Consider the following 23072-nt stretch of genomic DNA (forward strand, 5'->3'; position numbering starts at 1 on the left):
ATGATGTGCGCTAAAAATCGGGCCACTGGAAAGCGCCATGATGCAATGCATGTCTGCGAGGCCCCATTGATTTTAATGGGAGAGTTATATTGCAATAACTGCGGCATTCAAAACGCTGCATTAATCGCGGTAAAAAACGCCTGTGTGAGGGAGTCCTTAGACTCTGTTTGCACAGCTAAGTGGTATGGTATATGTTGGGAGTAAGCCCCAGTGTACACCAACATATCCACAGGCCACATGCATCCAGCATAAGCCAGGAGTGTTCGCACACTTTTTTTTAATATGGTATAGGAAAGCATATACAAAAGAGCTGTCAATTGGTGGCATATCCCCCTGTATGCCTATACAGTGTTATATGTTGCAGCCTTCTGTCATAGTATGACAGGGAATACACCCAACAAATACCCACTACGAAGGTTTAAGACGAGATGTGGACAGAACCTTAAAGTTACATCAAAACGCTGATTTACATACATCATGGTTGATTTAGCCAACAGTTTTCACTTCTGAGCCTCCAGCTCAATCAGCTCACCAGAACGTGTATGTTAATTCACAGGAAAAACTAGAAATCAGGTCTTTTATATCTCAGGGATTGATTTAAAAAAAGGCAACTAACCTAACTGCCTAGCAAACATGACTGAATTTCACTAGCTGGTGATATGTATGTACGTACTTCAAGTGACATTCAATTGGCTTAGGAAACAATGATAATTTTACTTTTTCTAGTTCTGGACATGAAGAAAAAGGCTATGGACATGAACAGGGAGAAGTCTTCTTTTTGACAGTAGAACTTACAATGCAGGTGGACAGCAATAGACTCAAACGATGGGGAAAAAAAAAAAAAAAAAAAAGGTGTTTAGTGTCGTTTCGCTTAAAATACTTTGGCACATAACTGAAATCGTGGAAATTCTAACAGTATAATCACAAATACAACACTAGATTAGTCACCCTGTCTTTACACAAAGAAAAACTTCCCTTTATCACTTGGCTTTGGCATACAACAGGTGCCCTTTTTTGGCGAGGTTTGCTGCGAAGAGTTAATTTGCTACTGTTGACTATTGCATTCGAGCTTCCTTGTTCTCCAATTGAAACCAATGACTCCAGTATCTGGAAGATTCTAACACTCCACTGCTAATACTCTTCACCATGACCATAAGCCCATCACGTTTCCTCCCAGGTTTCAGATTCTGCACCCTGGCTAGTCCGGTAACGCAGTTCTGTCTACGATTACCCTTTTGTTCATCAGGGCTTGCCGTTAGTCTGCCCTGGATAGATTTAAATCTCAACAACTCCTGAAAACCACAAATGCTGCACTCTGTACTTGGCGGCTGGTAATAAAGCTGCCGTTTACCGGGCAATCACCACAGATCCAAAGTGTCCATTCTACGCTTGACCATCTTTCTCATCTCATTCTCTGGGAGAAGATTTTGCCCTGTAAATCCTACCTCGGTCTGTAAATTTACTCTTCGACAGAGTACACCTCCACAAAGGACCAGCAGGTCTCCAAACTGGAGCAGCCACTTTTCTGAGTGTGCTAGTTTCTTTTTTCCCAATGGCTGGGCTGATGTCCCTCAATAGGTTATCTTAGCCAAGTTCCTTATTGGTTTGTCCTGCCACAGCTTGAATCTCCATCCTCTAGAGGTCCACTCCACCCCTGGACTTCTTGTGGGTTCTGCACTTAGAATGGGAGCATTCCTCAGTGTGTTATGGACCTTGTACAATCTTTTGTCACTCATCATGAAGTTGGCTGCCTGAATTTCTTTTAACGTTTCACCAATGGGAACACTGACCACCTCCACTGGGTTATAAGACAGGACATTAGCTTTTACATTGCTACGGTGTGGTTGTTTAAATATCATGTACTTAAACTTGCCGAATCTGGCCAACGAATGCTCTCAAGTGCTTGGTCAGTTAAGCTGGCATAGCAATACCCACACTACTGCCAGCAGCTCCAGCTTGAAAGATCTCTCGGCATTCTACTCTTCATCTCATGGTCTGACTAGAATAGGCAAATGCTCTCTCAGCCATCTTGCACTTCAGTCAAAATTGTTCCCAGCCCCTTCAAGTTTCCATCAGTATACAAACAAAAATGTGTGTCTACATGTAGAACGATTTAAAACCCCCCAAAAAATTATTTGCTGGCTCATTTGAATTTGAACAATTATCGTTCTGTATAAAACACAGCTAACGATCGAACAATGAACATCATTTTGTTGGCTTATTGTTCATTTCATGCAAGCATGAAAATCATTGTTGGCTCGGTTGCTAATCAGTCGGTTCAAATACCGGTCGTTCCGACAAGTGAATGAACGCTGGTCAACAGTCCCTTCAGCTGACCTAATCTGTTTCAGCTCTCCATTGCTACGCAACTAGCCCCATTTAGGAGAGTATAGTAGGGTGTATCGAACTTGCCAAAGTCTTTTATGCACCGCCTGTAATATGCAATCAGTTCTAGGAAATGCAGAACTCCCATTATTTAGCACAAGACACTGCCTCACAACGTTTTCCATTAAATCCATAAGCTAGGCTCCCTCTTTGATCACCATGTGCTTCATTGTACATAAATGTTCTCTCTAAACTGGTAACACTTGCTGGGTTTCAGCTTCCAACCATGTTCTTCAGCCATGCCGACACCGAAGTCCAATATCTCTAGATGTTTAGGAAATGTACTGAGAAGATGGTGCTATCTAGGTAGATCGGCTGACATTTGAAATTCAGCTCCCCCCAAGAAGAGCTCCCTAACCCTCTGAAAGAACTCTGGGACATTGGAGAATTAATACAGTCCCACTGGTGTGATGCAGATGGGGTTGTCCCGCGATGACAAGTTAAGTTAAACACTTCTGTATGGCCATATACATGCACTTTGTAATATACATCGTGCATGAAATATGTGCCATACAGAAGTTATATACTCACCTTCCCTGCGCTGGCGTCCCCGTCTCCATGGTGCCGTCTAATTTCAGCGTCTAATCGCCCGATTAGACGCGCATGCGCAGAAGGGTCTTCTCCCTTCTGGTCGGTCTGAGCACGAACGGCGTTCTGGCTCCGCCCCATTCTACGCGTCACCGCGTAGCTCCGCCCGTCACGTGTGCGGATTCCAGCCAATCAGGAGGCTGGAATCAGCAATGGACCGCACAGAGCCCACGGTGCACCATGGGAGAAGACCCGCGGTGCATTGTGGGTGAAGATCCCGGCGGCTATCTTGGAGAAAAAGAAGGAAGAAGTTGCAGAGAGGGGATAAGGGTAAGTAAAAAATTTTTTTTTTAATTTCAACACATCCCTTGGGTTTGTCCTGCGCTGAACGGGGGGCCTATGCAAAAAAATTAAGAAATAAAAAAAAAAAACCTTTCGGCGCGGGACAACCCCTTTAAGACAATCCACTGGCTGATCCAGGATGGAGAAGCATTTTGTGCAACCCAGGGTATTGTCTCCTCCAAAAGAGGGCGAAATTGGAATAAAAGATGACCCAAGTTTGCACCTTGTTCTCCATTTGTGTCATTAAAGTTAATAGTTCAGTTTGAATACCGTTTTCAGGCATTCAAATTGAACTCTGTCATGCAAACCTGAATGTAGGGAAACCACAGGTGATTCTTTATTGCGTTATCCGTGGGCGATAATCCGCACGCAGGTAAGGTATGAAACGCTTTACATAGAATAACTATCCAAAGCAAAGCCAATGTACATGAGCAGAAATTTTCCGCTTGCCAGTGGACGGAAAAACGCAATGCCCGTGGACAGGCAGCCTCTGGTCTCCCTCGGACAGGCATTGCTGAAAGCACCGCGATTTAAATCACAACTCTGTGCCAAGTTTTACTTTCGTTTTCGGCCGCATCACTGATGAGGAGCACTAAACGCCCAAAAATAGAACAGACTGCTCGAAAAGCGCCTCGATCAAGCAGCTGTTTAAGAGGCTACATTGGAAACAATAGGAGCTTCTGACAGCGCTAAATGCTGCAAAAAATCATCTGTGTGAGGGAGGCATTACTCCGGCTCATTTGCCTGTGTGTAAAAGTTGATTTATTTTTTTCCACTACGTGGCTTGCAGTTTATTATGTTTGTGTTCCAGCTGTAAAGTAAAGTAAACCGGCTCTGGGTACACTGACCTAGTAAGCTTGTGGTGGGTTAAAGAGTAGAGCTGCAGTAGGAAGGGATGGAGAATCAGATCAGGCCAAAGTGGAGGCTGCAGGTGGATTTTAGATGACCTCACAATGTATTGGCAAGAAAAGTAGAGTTGCAGAAACTCAATATATTTATAGCACAAGCAAAAAAGATGCCAGGCAACAAAATTGAAAAAAACAAAAAAGGGTTGCAAGTACTCTGCCCAAAAGACTTGAGTGTACCTATACTTTGACATTTCATCTGCACACAAAGTAGTAACTTGGTATATTTTATCGGCAAATCCTTTAAGTGCTACTTCAGTTGGCATCAGCCCATTTCTGCATTTCTGAAATCTGTATACCACTAGTATGTGAGCAGTGCAGAGGGGACCAAGCTGATCGGTATTGTATCCCCCAGACAGGGGCCACACGATCGCTCTCAGCATTCAATGATCTGCCTCTGTCAGGAGAGTGTGTTGACCGTTGCCTCGCCTTTGTATGGGGCGAGCTGCCCGGTCGGAGACAGCCCAGTCCTTGTTAACAGATGTCAAAACAGAAAAAAGCCTGATGCTGACAAGGAAGGGACGCTAGGTATTAGTGTATTTTGAGGCCACCGGAAGCTAGGGGTTTGACTGGGGAAACACCCCTCCCACACCCCCAGCTCCCGCTAGGGCCAAGGATATAAGGTCCTAGCAGCCTGTGCATAGCTTTGTCCCAGCGCTGCAGGCTTCGGCTGAAAGAAACTTTTCTTCTTAGTCTGACATTATTATCTGTAAATACTGCCATGTTTCTGCGGTAACACGGCACTATTACCTTATAATAATGTCAGACTAAGAAGAAAAGTTTCCTTCAGCCGAAGGCTGCAGCGCTGGGAGTAAGCAATACCCAGCCTCAGCGGACCTGCCGTCCCCCGTTGGATAACACAGCCGTGCTCTGTGTGCTGTGTTCCGCAAGCCAGGGTCCCGACAGGCAGCTCACATATGCGTGACGGCCGCTGCCTGTGTGGTCCCTGACAGCCGTTTTCTTGCTGAAAGCGGCCAATGCTGCGAACTTCGGCCATGAAGGAGGGGAGTGCAGCCCAGGGCACGCTTGTGTCACACAGCCGCCGGAAAACATGCTGCAGGGGAAATGTAAAAGCACGTGACCCCGCGCGCATATATTTATATTCCACAACACTTCTGCTCGATTCAACCCAAACAACCAATCACTGTGAATCAGTCAACCCAAACAACCAAATCAGGTTGTGAATAGAACAGAAGTATTGTGGAATATAGATATATGCACCTCGCGCTGCCCTTCTACCGCCGACCGGAAAGTCACTTGCTGCTCCGAGCTGCCCTTCTACCGCTGCCAGGGAAGACACTTGCTGCTGTTGATCCTTAGTGGCCCTGCAGGACCTGCAGCCCAAGCAGCTCAGCAGCCAATCACGTACAGGGGGCGTTACCCCCCTGTCAATCTCGACTCCACCAGGACTTCCTGGTGGCGTCAAGATACAATAATACCGGGACGCTGAAAGAAGGGTTTTGCAGTAAAAATACCTTGATAGGTTATAGTTACTATTTATCACATGTCCAAATGAAATATCAGTGGAAAGGTATATGTATTCTAACTTTCAGTCTATTTGTTGTTTAAGTTTGATTCATCCCTTATCTCGTCCTCATACCTCCCCCCTCATCCTTATTATACCCTTCCTTGCAAACTGTAGAGATTTCTGATCTTACTTCCAAGTTCATTATCACAAAATGTAATTATTTAACATATTGTTTAAAACACTGTATTACGCATATTTTGACAATCTGTTTTAATTTTGAAAACTCCTAATAAAAATTCTTGGAAAAAAAAACAAAAAACACAAATGCATGTTTAGGCCGGATTCACATGGCCATATTGCAAGTTCCACCTCACCCTAAAATCTCAGGCACAAGTCCTATTGGACAGTGTACACTGCATGTCCTACTCTTATTTGTAATTTTTGTTTTTAGTATAATATATCTCTATATATCTAAAATCATATACACAGTACGTATTTCTTTTATTCGTGGAAAAGCCCTCCAAACTGAAAATTTTCTTTCCCTGCAGTTCTCCTTACGAGGGTTCCTGTTACACCGTGGCAGTGAATCTGCTCTTTTGTTGCAGCCAAAACCCCAGTAAGGAGACTTGTAGGGGGGAAGACAAAGGCAGGATAGAACAGCTCCTACAGCACTGCTCCTTCCGAGGGCAAGACTGTGCATTTCAGACCATCACTGCACACCATGCATACCAAAGACTGCGACGGCAATTTTGTGAAGACAACAATGGGGGAGCATAATGGAGGGACAGAGGCAGGATGGCTCATGAGGAAGGCACATCCAGTACATTGATTTTACCAAAAAAATAAATAAAACGCCTTACCAAAACTCTATCCCCCAGTTTAAGCTCTCGTTCTTTTTTGACTGACCCAGCTTCAGACAGATTTGATATAGATTCACTTGTGGTTCGAGTGAGGTTACTTAATTGTGCAGGGGTACTAGAATCCTTAGAAGATGTAGTACTTTTTAGAGGAGTTGCCACAGAGGCTGGAACTGGAGACATAACATTTGTAGAAGACAAAGAGGTTGGTGAGGTAGCTCTTGATGTATTTAGGGTGCCATTGGCTTCATCTTCCAAAGGTTTTCTTGACAACTTTGAAGGTCTTGTAAAAATTCCCCTTAAGGCTTCACACTGGAAATATCGGACACCGGCAACAGATCCATCGTTTTTACCAATTGCTTCGTCCAGAACAATCCCGGCCCATTGTCCAGGAGCAAACTGGGTCTCTCCAAGAAACTGAACGAACCCAGGTTTATTACCATTAACCCATACATGCTCCCCTACGCGAAAATCATCTACAAACACTTCAGGTGCTTCTGTGTGTGGTGCACTGGCAGCCTTTTCCACCGCTTTTGGAGGTTGAGCTGCAACTAGGAAATAAAAACACAACATTACACACAAAACAATGCAACATATTTTCATCCAAATATATTGCATAAATATTTCATGTGTATTTAGGTTTCTTCATAGCATGCCAAGGTCAACATGATTCACCAGATACGGTAACATTACTATCAATACTACCATTCACACAGAATATAAGCGTTACAGCAGTGAAGAAAACTAGAATTCTGCATGAGTAAAGTGTATTTAAAATAATCTACACTGAATTCAAGCATTTGTTAGTAATGCTCTATTTCATTCTTAGACTTGATCTCTACCAGTTATTAGCGTCGGATAGTGGACGCAAAGTGCTTCTAAATAAAAAAAGTTAACAATTAACTAAAGCCCCATTTAGACGGGACGAATGTCGGGCAAACTATGCCCAGTACCCGTCCCCACACATACTCGCTCCCATGCTCCTGCATGGTAGCTTGTATCGCAAGCACACAGCGGAGTGGCAGGAGTGCAGATTTCAGTTCTTGCTCTCCCCCACCCCTCACCATTCAGTTAACATAGTGGACGTTCAATACTGAATGGCTGCTATTTACACTGCACTGTCATAGTTTATGCAGCATAAGCGATGAGTTTAACTATGGCAGTGCAGTGTAAATAGCAGCAGATTATCGCTCAAAAGACATCTTGTGAGCAATAATCACTGTGTGCATTTACACGGCAAGATGATCGATCAAAATTCGCTGAAACGGCAGCTTGAGTGACAGTTTTGAGCGTTCACTTTGCAAGTGTGTAAATGAAAGCTCACACTGTATGCAGAAGACAAGGGGGAATGCCATCTTCTGCATACAACTGTTGTCTTCTTGAAGCGCTCAGCTGGTATACAGCTGAGCACTCTGAGCTGGGTATGCAGAAGAGAGCTGGAGCGCTGCCTTCTGCATACTCCTGCTGTGTTCACGGAGCGCTCAGTTGGTATCCAGAACACAGCTGGACCGCTTGATTTCTGCATACTTCAGCTGTGTTCTCTGAGCGGGATAACAGCTGAAAATAGTATTAGCGATATCCTGCTGAGAACTGAGTGAGCGGTCCTGATAAGATTCCTCATTAACAAAAACTGCAGGATGTCCGTGCGTTTAGACTCAACTATTCTCGCTCAAAAGACGGCTTTGATCACATTATGAGCAACAATCGTTGGGTCTAAATGGGCCTTTAGACTTGTTTGGCTGATATGGGAACATCCTATTAGAGAAGATGAGGAAAAAAAAAAAAAAAACACTTACCAGCAGAAGTAACAGTAGATTTAGCAGTTACGGCTCCAGGCTTTCCTATTTTTGAAGGAGCTTTAAGCCCACTAGGCTTTAGTGAACTCATGTTCTCACTCAATATCACACGTTGTCCCAAACGGTTATCTTAATAAAACCATTGATAACACCTGGATTTCTTTTTCAACACAACAAGCATCAAACCTGCAATGAACAAGAGAGCTGTAATGTGAAATTGGTTTAAACAAACACATCTTGGTAGCAATCAAACAAAATTAGTGTTCATCTTCTATACAAGCCATTTGGCAATCTCTAGGAAAATATATTTAATAAGAATATGCTTTACTACACATGTGTACAGAGTTCGCATGGCCTCAAGGGTGAATGGACAGGATCCCACCCGGTAAAAATATAGGAAAAATCCACCATTTAATTGCAAGACATTAAAGGGCCCCTCTGGTAATTTTTTAAATTCATTCATTATGTAGCCATCACCCGATTATGTGTATATATAGGCTAGTGTTACCTTAGTTATATCTGTCAATCTCCCAGCCTCTTAATTCAGATGGTTATATGATCTCAATTCTGACCAGCTCAGATCTTCTTGGAGGTTATGTGTTGATTTTCTAGTTACCTTTTTTGGCTGTCTGATGCCATTACATGGATCTACCACAGTAATTACTTACAGGGGGAGACAGACACTCCTATCACAGTTATTGATGATTATCGCAGTTCCTGTCACACAGTTGTAATAAAGGAGATCACAGCACATCCGCCTGACTATATAGTTATCAGCTGTAGCTTATTTAGATGAATGTAGAAGGTAATAATTAAATTTTCTACCCCTGCAGGCAAAAATTGTATAGCCTTAACTAAAGGCCCATTTCCACAGGACGAGTGTCAGGCAAACGATGCCCGACACTCGTCTCCGTGTAAACTCGCTCCCGTGCTGCTACACAGCAGCGAGTATCGCTGACAGAGCAGGGATGGCTGGGCGGCTTGAGGAAACTTCTCTCCCTTTAACCCTCTCCATTCACTGTAAGCAGCAGCCGTTCAGTATTGAATGGCTACTGTTTATATTAAACGATGTATCGTTCAGATTTCAAGCATGCTTTAACTGAACGACTGGACAATTCTCATCCAGTCATTCTGTTTCTGCATGTTTTTATACAGGACGACTATTGTTCAAGACCCTGCGGGAACGCAGGGTTTTGAATGATCAGAACGATAATCGTCCTGTGTAGAAGGGCCTAAAGACTGGGCTGATGCATCATGGGATTGATTGAAAGTATTAAAAAAATCTCCACCAAAAGCATCAGACAGGAATGGAAGTAAATGGAATACACAGAAGAGACCTTTAGGGTGTGCAAGGCAATCAGGTGAGGTGGGCAGGCATGGAAAAATGTGCTTTTGCTAGAGTAACCCTATAATATGTCAGTGAGAATTCACAGAAAGTCTCATGTTACATTTTGGTCCAGTCCTGGATTTTTCTCAAATACATGTGTTTCACCTCTAAAATCTATATTTCAGAGGCGACAGACAATACCAATAAGACCCTTTTTATAGGCCGCCCGCACACAGGCGGAAATTCCGCGGTGGGATTTCCCGCAGAATTTCCGCCCGTGCCTGCGCCATAGGATTGCATTAGATAATGCAATCCTATGCACACAGCCGCAATTTGTCCGCGGGAAACCACGCGCGGGAAAACAAGTCGCAGCATGTCCTATTTCTGTGCGGGTCTTGCAGAGGCCCACAAAGAAACGTCACTAGTGATGGTTCGGCTCCGTTCTGCGCATGTGCCGGCTTGGCGACAGCCGGCACTCAGCAGGGAGGAGACACCGGGGAGCGGGTGAGCCGCAGGTCTTTGCAGAGGTACAGGTTCGCATCCCGCTGCGAAAATTCTCGCAGCAGGATCTGACCCAGACGTCTGCAGGCGGCCTTGTTGAGCAAAGCCAAAACCTTCAAAACCCCCATTTTGCTTTCTTGCAGTGAATGCAGAGAGGGTCTTTGATCATGTACACTAGGGCTTCTTCCAATCTTTTCTTAAACTTCTGACTAGGATCCTAGCATTATATAGTATTCCATCATTGCAAATTCATGTGAATGGTCTATTGTCTGGTCATTCCCTACTACCGGTAGGAATGTGCCAGACAGGGAAGGATGCCCCTCATCTCCACTTTTATATGCCACCGTGATGGAACATCTGGCGGTGGTGTTGTGGAACAAACCCAATGTTGATGGTTTGCAGATTGGCCCCCAATAATGTAAGGTTGCGCAATATGCAGATGACCTCTCAATGTATGCATCTCAGATATCCTTTCTGGTAAGCCTTCTTGAATTTAAGAGATTCAGACACTTGAGCAATTTAAAAAAAAAACCTTTGTAAAACCTAAGTCCTAAACATATCCCTCCCTGCTGGAAGAGCTCTTCATCTGACAAATCAATTCAATTTTAGGGCCCGATTCACACGGGCTACAAAACGCATGTATGTGAAGCCCATGGTTTCCAATGGGTTCTTTGACATGAGAGAGGTTTTGTAGCCTTAAAGAACCCATTGGAAACCATGAGCTTCACATACATGCGTGTTGTAGCGATAATTTTGTAGCGAGATTTTGTAGCCTGTGGGAATCCGGCCTAAATGCTGCTCATCCTCTTGCCAATATCTGGGGGTGAATATATCAATTTGTCTTTCCCATTTCCCCCTGTTAAAATGGACAATATAAGACTTTAATGGCTACTCTAAGAAATACCTGTACTGGTTTGGGTAGATGAGTTTTTTTTAAAAATGGATGCTGAACCGAGTTTCCTCTAGTTATTTCAAATGCTTTCAATCAAAATCCCATCCCAAATCTCTAAGCAGATTCAAGGGGGTAACATTCAGCTGAATGAAGACAATGTCCATCTAATTCAGCCTATTTCCACCCTCTAGTTGATCCAGAGAAAGGCAAAAACTTAAAGAGGCAGATGCCAATTAGCCCATTTGGGGGAAAATTCCTTCCCGACTCCATAGTCCCCTCTTAAACTCCTCTATGGATTTTGCCATCACCACGTCCTCAAGCAGAGAGTTCCACAGTTTCACTACTCTTACAGTAAAGAACCCCCTTCTGTGTTGGTGATGAAACCTGCTTTCTTCTAGACGTAGCGGATGCCCTCTTGTTACCGACGCAGTCCTGGGTATAAACAGATCATGGGAGAGATCCTTGTATTGTTCTCTCATGTATTTATACATAGTTATTTGGTCACCCCTAGGCCGTCTTTTTTCCAGGGTGGATAGCCCTAACTTTGATAGCCTCTCTGGGTATTCCAGTCCTCTCATTCCATTTATTAGTTTAGTTGTCCTTCTTTAAACACCCTCAAGCAACATCCTTCCTGAGCACCGGTGTCCAGAACTGTACACAGTCTTCCATGTGGGGCCTGACAAGTGCCTTATATAGTGGGAGAATAATGTTCCCGTCCTTCACCCCTATACCTCTTTTAACCCCTTCCCGCTGCAGGACGCAAATTTACGTCCTGGCAGCAGGGTACTTCCCGCAACAGGACGTACACTTACGTCCTGGGGATAGCGCGAGATCACATATGATCCCGCGCTATCCCGGAGCGGGAGCCGGCTGTCAGTCACAGCCGGCGTCCCGCTGCAACAGCGGGGGGGGGGCATCGGAGAGCTCCGTACATGGAAAAAAAAAAAAAAGTTATAGCACTTTGAATGCAATGAGTTTAGAAAAATATAAGAATTTCCAAAAAAAGGGTTTTTATTGTGGAAAAGTGAAAAAACCTTTAAAAAAATTAATAATTTTGGTATCGTTGTAACCGTACCGGCCCGCAGAAAAAAATGTGTTGTATCATTTTTGCTGCATAATTAATAGAGATGAGCGAACACCAAAATGTTCGGGTGTTCGTTATTCGTAACGAACTTCCCGTGATGCTCGAGGGTTCGTTTCGAACAACGAACCCCATTGAAGTCAATGGGCGACCAGAACATTTTTGTATTTCGCCGATGCTCGCTAAGGTTTTCATGTGTGAAAATCTGGGCAATTCAGGAAAGTGATGGGAATGACACAGTGACGGATAGGGCAGGCGAGGGGCTACATGTTGGGCTGCATCCTAAGTTCACAGGTCCCACTATTAAGCCACAATAGCGGCAAGAGTGGGCCCCCCCCCCTCCCAACAACTTTTACTTCTGAAAAGCCCTCATTAGCATGGCATACCTTTGCTAAGCACCACACTACCTCCAACAAAGCACAATCACTGCCTGCATGACACTCCACTGCCACTTCTCCTGAGTTACATGCTGCCCAACCGCACCCCCTCCCCCCCACAGCGCACACCAAAGTGTCCCTGCGCAGCCTTCAGCTGCCCTCATGCCACACCACGCTCATGTCTATTTAGAATTGCGTCTGCCATGACGAGGGACCTCAGGCATACACTGCAGAGGTTGGCACGGCTAGGCAGCGACCCTCTTTAAAAGTGGCGGAGCGATAGCCCACAATGCTGTACAGAAGCAATGAGAAATAGAATCCTGTGCCACCGCCATCAGGAGCTGCACACGTGGGCATAGCAATGGGGAACCTATGTGCCACACACTATTCATTCTGTCAAGGTGTCTGCATGCCCCAGTCAGACCGGGCTTTTTAATTCATAGACACAGGCAGGTACAACTCCCTATTGTGAAGTCCCTGTCGACCCACAGCATGGGTGGCTCCCTGGAACCCACCGGCGGTACACAGAAATATCCCATTGCATTGCCCAACACAGCTGAGGTAGTAATGTCGTGCTTAATGCAGGTGGGCTTCGGCCCACACTGCATGCCCCAGTCAGACTGGGGTTCTTTACAAGTGGACACATGTAGGTTTAACTCCCTGTGGACCCACTGCCTGGGTGGGTGCCAGGAAGCCACCGGCGGTACATAGAAATATCCCATTGCATTGCCCAACACAGCTGAGGTAGTAATGTCGTGCGTAATACAGGTGGGCTTCGGCCCACACTGCATGCCCCAGTCAGACGGGTTCTTTAGAAGTGTACAGATGTATTAAAAACTCAGTGTGCACCTACAGCATGGGTGGCTCCCTGGAACCCACCGGCGGTACACAAAAATATCCCATTGCATTGCCCAACACAGCTGAGGTAGTAATGTCGTGCGTAATACAGGTGGGCTTCGGCCCACACTGCATGCCCCAGTCAGACTGGGGTTCTTTACAAGTGGACACATGTAGGTTTAACTCCCTGTGGACCCACTGCCTGGGTGGGTGCCAGGAAGCCACCGGCGGTACATAGAAATATCCCATTGCATTGCCCAACACAGCTGAGGTAGTAATGTCGTGCGTAATACAGGTGGGCTTCGGCCCACACTGCATGCCCCAGTCAGACGGGTTCTTTAGAAGTGTACAGATGTATTAAAAACTCAGTGTGCACCTACAGCATGGGTGGCTCCCTGGAACCCACCGGCGGTACACAAAAATATCCCATTGCATTGCCCAACACAGCTGAGGTAGTAATGTCGTGCGTAATACAGGTGGGCTTCGGCCCACACTGCATGCCCCAGTCAGACGGGTTCTTTAGAAGTGTACAGATGTATTAAAAACTCAGTGTGCACCTACAGCATGGGTGGCTCCCTGGAACCCACCGGCGGTACACAAAAATATCCCATTGCATTGCCCAACACAGCTGAGGTAGTAATGTCGTGCGTAATACAGGTGGGCTTCGGCCCACACTGCATGCCCCAGTCAGACGGGTTCTTTAGAAGTGTACAGATGTATTAAAAACTCAGTGTGCACCTACAGCATGGGTGGCTCCCTGGAACCCACCGGCGGTACACAAAAATATCCCATTGCATTGCCCAACACAGCTGAGGTAGTAATGTCGTGCGTAATACAGGTGGGCTTCGGCCCACACTGCATGCCCCAGTCAGACGGGTTCTTTAGAAGTGTACAGATGTATTAAAAACTCAGTGTGCACCTACAGCATGGGTGGCTCCCTGGAACCCACCGGCGGTACACAAAAATATCCCATTGCATTGCCCAACACAGCTGAGGTAGTAATGTCGTGCGTAATACAGGTGGGCTTCGGCCCACACTGCATGCCCCAGTCAGACGGGTTCTTTAGAAGTGTACAGATGTATTAAAAACTCAGTGTGCACCTACAGCATGGGTGGCTCCCTGGAACCCACCGGCGGTACACAAAAATATCCCATTGCATTGCCCAACACAGCTGAGGTAGTAATGTCGTGCGTAATACAGGTGGGCTTCGGCCCACACTGCATGCCCCAGTCAGACTGGGGTTCTTTACAAGTGGACACATGTAGGTTTAACTCCCTGTGGACCCACTGCCTGGGTGGGTGCCAGGAAGCCACCGGCGGTACATAGAAATATCCCATTGCATTGCCCAACACAGCTGAGGTAACGTCAGCTGTAATGCAGGTGGGCTAAAAATTAATTTGATTACACTGTAGGCGAGGGCCCACAAAAATTGCTGTATCAACAGTACTAATGTACATCCCAAAAATTGGCCATGGCCAGCCAAGAGGGCAGGTGAAACCCATTAATCGCTTTGGTTAATGTGGCTTAAGTGGTAACTAGGCCTGGAGGCAGCCCAGTGTAACGAAAAATTGGTTCAAGTTAAAGTTCCAACGCTTTTAAGGTAATTGAAACTTATAAAAATTGTTCTGAAAAATTATTTGAGTGAGCCTTGTGGCCCTAAGAAAAATTGCCCGTTCAGCGTGATTACGTGAGGTTTCAGGAGGAGGAGCAGGAGGAGGAGGAGGAGGAATATTAGACACAGATTGATGAAGCACAAATGTCCCCGTTTTGGATGGTGAGAGAGAACGTAGCTTCCATCCGCGGGTGCAGCCTACGTATTGCTTACGTATCGCTGCTGTCCGCTGGTGGAGAACAGAAGTCTGGCGAAATCCAGCCTTTGTTCATCTTGATGAGTGTTAGCCTGTCGGCACTGTCGGTTGACAAGCGGCTACGCTTATCGGTGATGATTCCCCCAGCCGCACTAAACACCCTCTCCGACAACACGCTAGCCGCAGGACAAGCAAGCACCTCAAGGGCATACAGGGCTAGTTCAGGCCACGTGTCCAGCTTCGACACCCAGTAGTTGTAGGGGGCAGAGGCGTCACCAAGGATGGTCGTGCGATCCGCTACGTACTCCCTCACCATCCTTTTGCAGTGCTCCCGCCGACTCAGCCGTGACTGGGGAGCGGTGACACAGTCTTGGTGGGGAGCCATAAAGCTGGCCAGGCCCTTAAAGACTGTTGCACTGCCTGGGATGTACATGCTGCTCGATCTACGCACATCCCCTGCAACATGGCCCTCGGAACTGCGCCTTCTGCCACTAGCGCTGTCGGCTGGGAATTTTACCATCAGCTTGTCCGCAAGGGTCCTGTGGTATAGCAACACTCTCGAACCCCTTTCCTCTTCGGGAATCAGAGTGGGCAGGTTCTCCTTATACCGTGGATCGAGCAGTGTGTACACCCAGTAATCCGTAGTGGCCAGAATGCGTGCAACGCGAGGGTCACGAGAAAGGCATCCTAACATGAAGTCAGCCATGTGTGCCAGGGTACCTGTACGCAACACATGGCTGTCTTCACTAGGAAGATCACTTTCAGGATCCTCCTCCTCCTCCTCCTCCTCAGGCCATACACGCTGAAAGGATGACAGGCAATCAGCCGGTGTACCGTCAGCAGCGGGCCAAGCTGTCTCTTCCCCCTCCTCCTCATCCTCCTCCTCCTCCTGTACGCGCTGTGAAATAGACAGGAGGGTGCCCTGACTATCCAGCGGCATACTGTCTTCCCCCGCCCCCGTTTCCGAGCGCAAAGCAGCTGCCTTTATGGTTTGCAGGGAATTTCTCAAGATGCATAGCAGAGGAATGGTGACGCTAATGATTGTAGCATCGCCGCTCACCACCTGGGTAGACTCCTCAAAATTACCAAGGACATGGCAGATGTCTGCCAACCAGGCCCACTCTTCTGAAAGGAATTGAGGAGGCTGACTCCCACTGCGCCGCCCATGTTGGAGTTGGTATTCGACTATAGCTCTACGCTGTTCATAGAGCCTGGCCAACATGTGGAGCGTAGAGTTCCACCGTGTGGGCACGTCGCACAGCAGTCGGTGCACTGGCAGCTTAAAGTGATGTTGCAGGGTGCGCAGGGTGGCAGCGTCCGTGTGGGACTTGCGGAAATGTGCGCAGAGCCGGCGCGCCTTTACGAGCAGGTCTGACAAGCGTGGGTAGCTTTTCAGAAACCGCTGAACCACCAAATTAAAGACGTGGGCCAGGCATGGCACGTGCGTGAGGCTGCCGAGCTGCAGAGCCGCCACCAGGTTACGGCCGTTGTCACACACGACCATGCCCGGTTGGAGGCTCAGCGGCGCAAGCCAGCGGTCGGTCTGCTGTGTCAGACCCTGCAGCAGTTCGTGGGCCGTGTGCCTCTTATCGCCTAAGCTGAGTAGTTTCAGCACGGCCTGCTGACGCTTGCCCACCGCTGTGCTGCCACACCGCGCGACACCGACTGCTGGCGACATGCTGCTGCTAACACATCTTGATTGTGAGACAGAGGAGGAGGAGGAGGAGGAGGGTGCTTTAGTGGAGGAAGCATACACCTCCGCAGATACCACCACCGAGCTGGGGCCCGCAATTCTGGGGGTGGGTAGGACGTGAGCGGTCCCAGGCTCTGACTCTGTCCCAGCCTCCACTAAATTCACCCAATGTGCCGTCAGGGAGATGTAGTGGCCCTGCCCGCCTGTGCTTGTCCACGTGTCCGTAGTTAAGTGGACCGTGGCAGTAACCGCGTTGGTGAGGGCGCGCACAATGTTGCGGGAGACGTGGTCGTGCAGGGCTGGGACGGCACATCGGGAAAAGTAGTGGCGACTGGGAACTGAGTAGCGCGGGGCCGCCGCCTCCATGATACTTTTGAAGGACTCCGTTTCCACAACCCTATACGGCAGCATCTCAAGGCTGATGAATTTTGCGATGCGGACGGTTAACGTTTGAGCGTGCGGGTGCGTGGCGGCGTACTTGCGCTTGCGCTCGAACACTTGCGCAAGCGACGGCTGAACGGTGCGCTGAACTACACTGCTGGATGGGGCCGAGGACAGCGGAGATGAGGGTGTGGGTGCAGGCCATGAGGCGGTAGTGCCTGTGTCCTGAGAGGGGGGTTGCATCTCAGTGGCAGGTTGGGGCACAGGGGGAGAGGCAGGGGTGCAAACCGGAGGCGGTGAACGGCCTTCGTCCCACCTTGTGGGGTGCTTGGCCATCATATGTCTGCGCATGGTGGTGGTGGTGAGGCTGTTGGTGTTGGCTCCCCGGCTGAGCTTTGCGCAACAAAGGTTGCACACCACTGTTCGTCGGTCGTCAGGCGTCTCTGTGAAAAACTGCCAGACCTTAGAGCACCTCGGCCTCTGCAGGGTGGCATGGCGCGGGGGGGCGCTTTGGGAAACACTTGGTGGATTATTCGGTCTGGCCCTGCCTCTACCCCTGGCCCTGGCCACCGCACTGCCTCTTGCAACCTGCCCTGCTGATGCCCTTGACTCCCCCTCTGAAGACCTGTCCTCCTGAGTAAGCGTTGCACACCAGGTGGGGTCAGTCACCTCATCGTCCTGCTGCTCTTCCTCCGAATCCTCTGTGCGCTGCTCCCTGGGACTTACTGCCCTTACTACTACCTCACTGCAAGACAACTGTGTCTGATCGTCATCGTCCTCCTCACCCACAGAAAGTTGTTGAGACAGTTGGCGGAAGTCCCCAGCCTCTTCCCCCGGACCCCGGGAACTTTCGAATGGTTGGGCATCAGTGACGATAAACTCCTCTGGTGGGAGAGGAACCGCTGCTGCCCAATCTAAGCAGGGGCCCGAGAACAGTTCCTGGGAGTGTTCCCGCTCCTGAGCAGGTGTCATTGTAGTGGAGTGAGGAGGCTGGGAGGAAGGAGGAGCAGCAGACAGAGGATTCGGATTGGCAGCAGTGGACGGCGCAGAACTGCGGGTAGACGATAGGTTGCTCGAAGCACTTTCTGCCATCCAGGACAGGACCTGCTCACACTGCTCATTTTCTAATAACCGTCTCCCGCGTGGACCCATTAATTGGGCGATGAATGTGGGGACGCCAGAAACGTGCCTCTCTCCTAATCGCGCAGCAGACAGCTGCGACACACCTGGATCAGGAGCTTGGCCTGTGCCCACACCCTCACTTGGCCCTCCGCGTCCTCGGCCACGTCCACGTCCACGTCCTCTAGGCTTACCCCTACCCCTCAGCATGCTGTATTACCAGTGATTAGATTTCCCAGGCAGGAAATAAATTGGCGCAAGACTGCAGGCCAAATATAATTTTTGCCCTTTTTGGAAAACGAAAGGCCCCACTGCCTCTAGTGAATGAATTATCTAAGTTTAATAACTGCGCTGTGTCCCTGCTTATGTGTCACAGAACGTGAGGGTAGCAGAGTTATTAACTGTGGCAGAGCAGGTATTTTTTTTCCCAATTAAGGAAAGCAAATGGCGAAGCCAGCAGTAAAGCGTAGCTGGCTGCGTATGATTTAGCAATGTTTTTCACGCAGCTCACACGTCTCCACAGGCGTAAGGACGGACACAGGCTGGACAAATAGATTTCTTTTCAGTTTTTTCCCACCAACAGGCAGCACTGCGTATATTCAATGAACCTGCGAAGTTTAATAACTGCGCTGTGTCCCTGCTTATGTGTCACAGAACGTGAGGGTAGCAGAGTTATTAACTGTGGCAGAGCAGGTATTTTTTTTCCCAATTAAGGAAAGCAAATGGCGAAGCCAGCAGTAAAGCGTAGCTGGCTGCGTATGATTTAGCAATGTTTTTCACGCAGCTCACACGTCTCCACAGGCGTAAGGACGGACACAGGCTGGACAAATAGATTTCTTTTCAGTTTTTTCCCACCAACAGGCAGCACTGCGTATATTCAATGAACCTGCGAAGTTTAATAACTGCGCTGTGTCCCTGCTTATGTGTCACAGAACGTGAGGGTAGCAGAGTTATTAACTGTGGCAGAGCAGGTATTTTTTTTCCCAATTAAGGAAAGCAAATGGCGAAGCCAGCAGTAAAGCGTAGCTGGCTGCGTATGATTTAGCAATGTTTTTCACGCAGCTCACACGTCTCCACAGGCGTAAGGACGGACACAGGCTGGACAAATAGATTTCTTTTCAGTTTTTTCCCACCAACAGGCAGCACTGCGTATATTCAATGAACCTGCGAAGTTTAATAACTGCGCTGTGTCCCTGCTTATGTGTCACAGAACGTGAGGGTAGCAGAGTTATTATAACTCTTGGAGAGCAGGTATTTTTTTTCCCAATTAAGGAAAGCAAATGGCGAACCCAGCAGTAAAGCGTAGCTGGCTGCGTATGATTTAGCAATGTTTTTCACGCAGCTCACACGTCTCCACAGGCGTAAGGACGGACACAGGCTGGACAAATAGATTTCTTTTCAGTTTTTTCCCACCAACAGGCAGCACTGCGTATATTCAATGAACCTGCGAAGTTTAATAACTGCGCTGTGTCCCTGCTTATGTGTCACAGAACGTGAGGGTAGCAGAGTTATTAACTGTGGCAGAGCAGGTATTTTTTTTCCCAATTAAGGAAAGCAAATGGCGAAGCCAGCAGTAAAGCGTAGCTGGCTGCGTATGATTTAGCAATGTTTTTCACGCAGCTCACACGTCTCCACAGGCGTAAGGACGGACACAGGCTGGACAAATAGATTTCTTTTCAGTTTTTTCCCACCAACAGGCAGCACTGCGTATATTCAATGAACCTGCGAAGTTTAATAACTGCGCTGTGTCCCTGCTTATGTGTCACAGAACGTGAGGGTAGCAGAGTTATTAACTGTGGCAGAGCAGGTATTTTTTTTCCCAATTAAGGAAAGCAAATGGCGAAGCCAGCAGTAAAGCGTAGCTGGCTGCGTATGATTTAGCAATGTTTTTCACGCAGCTCACACGTCTCCACAGGCGTAAGGACGGACAGAGGCTGGACAAATAGATTTCTTTTCAGTTTTTTCCCACCAACAGGCAGCACTGCGTATATTCAATGAACCTGCGAAGTTTAATAACTGCGCTGTGTCCCTGCTTATGTGTCACAGAACGTGAGGGTAGCAGAGTTATTATAACTCTTGGAGAGCAGGTATTTTTTTTCCCAATTAAGGAAAGCAAATGGCGAACCCAGCAGTAAACCGTAGCTGGCTGCGTATGATTTAGCAATGTTTTTCACGCAGCTCACACGTCTCCACAGGCGTAAGGACGGACACAGGCTGGACAAATAGATTTCTTTTCAGTTTTTTCCCACCAACAGGCAGCACTGCGTATATTCAATGAACCTGCGAAGTTTAATAACTGCGCTGTGTCCCTGCTTATGTGTCACAGAACGTGAGGGTAGCAGAGTTATTATAACTCTTGGAGAGCAGGTATTTTTTTTCCCAATTAAGGAAAGCAAATGGCGAAGCCAGCAGTAAAGCGTAGCTGGCTGCGTATGATTTAGCAATGTTTTTCACGCAGCTCACACGTCTCCACAGGCGTAAGGACGGACACAGGCTGGACAAATAGATTTCTTTTCAGTTTTTTCCCACCAACAGGCAGCACTGCGTATATTCAATGAACCTGCGAAGTTTAATAACTGCGCTGTGTCCCTGCTTATGTGTCACAGAACGTGAGGGTAGCAGAGTTATTATAACTCTTGGAGAGCAGGTATTTTTTTTCCCAATTAAGGAAAGCAAATGGCGAACCCAGCAGTAAACCGTAGCTGGCTGCGTATGATTTAGCAATGTTTTTCACGCAGCTCACACGTCTCCACAGGCGTAAGGACGGACACAGGCTGGACAAATAGATTTCTTTTCAGTTTTTTCCCACCAACAGGCAGCACTGCGTATATTCAATGAACCTGCGAAGTTTAATAACTGCGCTGTGTCCCTGCTTATGTGTCACAGAACGTGAGGGTAGCAGAGTTATTATAACTCTTGGAGAGCAGGTATTTTTTTTCCCAATTAAGGAAAGCAAATGGCGAAGCCAGCAGTAAAGCGTAGCTGGCTGCGTATGATTTAGCAATGTTTTTCACGCAGCTCACACGTCTCCACAGGCGTAAGGACGGACACAGGCTGGACAAATAGATTTCTTTTCAGTTTTTTCCCACCAACAGGCAGCACTGCGTATATTCAATGAACCTGAGAAGTTTAATAACTGCGCTGTGTCCCTGCTTATGTGTCACAGAACGTGAGGGTAGCAGAGTTATTAACTGTGGCAGAGCAGGTATTTTTTTTCCCAATTAAGGAAAGCAAATGGCGAAGCCAGCAGTAAAGCGTAGCTGGGTGCGTATGATTTAGCAATGTTTTTCACGCAGCTCACACGTGTCCACAGGCGTTAGGACGGACAGAGGCTGGACAAATAGATTTGTTTTCAGGTTTTTCCCACCAACAGGCAGCACTGCGTATATTCTATGAATAATAACTGTGTTGTGGCCCTGCCTATACAATTCTTTCCCTGCAGTATCAATGGAGGGTGGAATGCTCTGCAGAGGCGATTTTGAGAAGCCCAAAAAAAATGCAGCACAGCCAACAGCAGCCTGGACAGTACTGCACACGGATAAATATGGCCCTAGAAAGGACCGTTGAGGTTCTTGAAGGCTACACTCACTCCTAACACTCTCCCTGCCTATGCAGCACTTCTGTCCCTAATGCCAGGTGCAACGGTCTGCAGAGGCGACTTTGAGAAAAAAAAAAATCCCACTGCTAACAGCAGCCAACACACAGCTATCAGTGGCCCTAATAAGGACCTTTGGGGGGTCTTGAAGCCTACACTAACTACCAATTCTTTCCCTACAGCAGCTCCGGTATAAACAGCACTGTCCCTCATCTAACTCACACCGCATCTGAGGCGAGCCGCGGGAGGGGCCGACTTTTATATTAGGCGAACACCTGATCTCGCCAGCCACTCACAGCAGGGGGGTGGTATAGGGCTTAAACGTTGCAGGGGGAAGTTGTAATGCCTTCCCTGTCTTTCAATTGGCCAGAAAAGCGCGCTAACGTCTCAGGGAAGGAAGTGAAAGTAACCAGAACACCGCATGGTGTTCGTCACGAATAACGAACATCCCGAACACCCTAATATTCGCACGAATATCAAGCTCGGACGAACGCGTTCGCTCATCTCTAATAATTAACGCTTTAAAAAAAAAATCTATGGCAGAATTGATGCGTTTTCTCTCCCTACGATCAATAAAAAAATTATAAAAATTTTACAATGTAGTCTATGTACCCAAAAATGGTACCAAAAAAAAATTAAATCTACAGTTCACCACGCAAAAAACAAGCCCTTATACGGCCACGTCGACGGAAAAATAAAAAAGTGATGGCTTTTGAAAAATACCAAAAATCGCTTGGTACTCAACGCCAAAATAGGCCATGTCATTAAGGGGTTAACGCACCCCAAGACTTTATTAGCTTTTGCAGCAGCTGACTGGCATTGGTTGCTCCAGTTAAATCTATAATCCACTAGTACCCCCAGGTCTTTTTCCATCTCATTTTTCCCTAGCAGTGATTCGTAGGTTTCTGTTGGGGAGGACTGACCAGCTGAATTTTCGGACTTTGACCCACCACAAGACCCTCAGAGGTGCTGGTATGTATGCCTGACCTTAAATTATACTACATTGCAGCAATCCTATCTAGACTGTTCCACTGGCACTTCTCTCAAACATGCTAAATAATGGGCTGACCTTGAAGCAGCTTTGACACAGCCACATCTTCACACACTACCAAAGTTACTCTCTAAAGACAGGCCGCTCTCCGCATCTACTACCTGCCTAGATACGTGGGATAGACCTATC

The 23072-nt window shown here is 47.4% G+C and overlaps 1 protein-coding gene across 5 annotated transcripts in view; it reads right to left on the minus strand.

Moving 5' to 3' along the window:
• CLIP1 (CAP-Gly domain containing linker protein 1) overlaps positions 1–23072 on the minus strand; it is a 108824-nt gene that overhangs the window by 75839 nt on the left and 9913 nt on the right. For all 5 annotated transcript variants that reach the window (XM_066603309.1, XM_066603307.1, XM_066603306.1 and 2 more), the window contains exons 2-3: positions 8282–8467; positions 6489–7036 (exon numbers count right to left, since the gene is read on the minus strand). In XM_066603309.1, the coding sequence (XP_066459406.1) occupies positions 6489–7036; positions 8282–8372 (639 nt within the window). In that variant the 5' untranslated portion in view covers positions 8373–8467. The remainder of the gene's footprint in view (positions 1–6488; positions 7037–8281; positions 8468–23072) is intronic.

Source organism: Eleutherodactylus coqui, chromosome 5, assembly GCF_035609145.1.
Source record: "Eleutherodactylus coqui strain aEleCoq1 chromosome 5, aEleCoq1.hap1, whole genome shotgun sequence".
Classification (NCBI taxonomy): domain Eukaryota; kingdom Metazoa; phylum Chordata; class Amphibia; order Anura; family Eleutherodactylidae; genus Eleutherodactylus; species Eleutherodactylus coqui.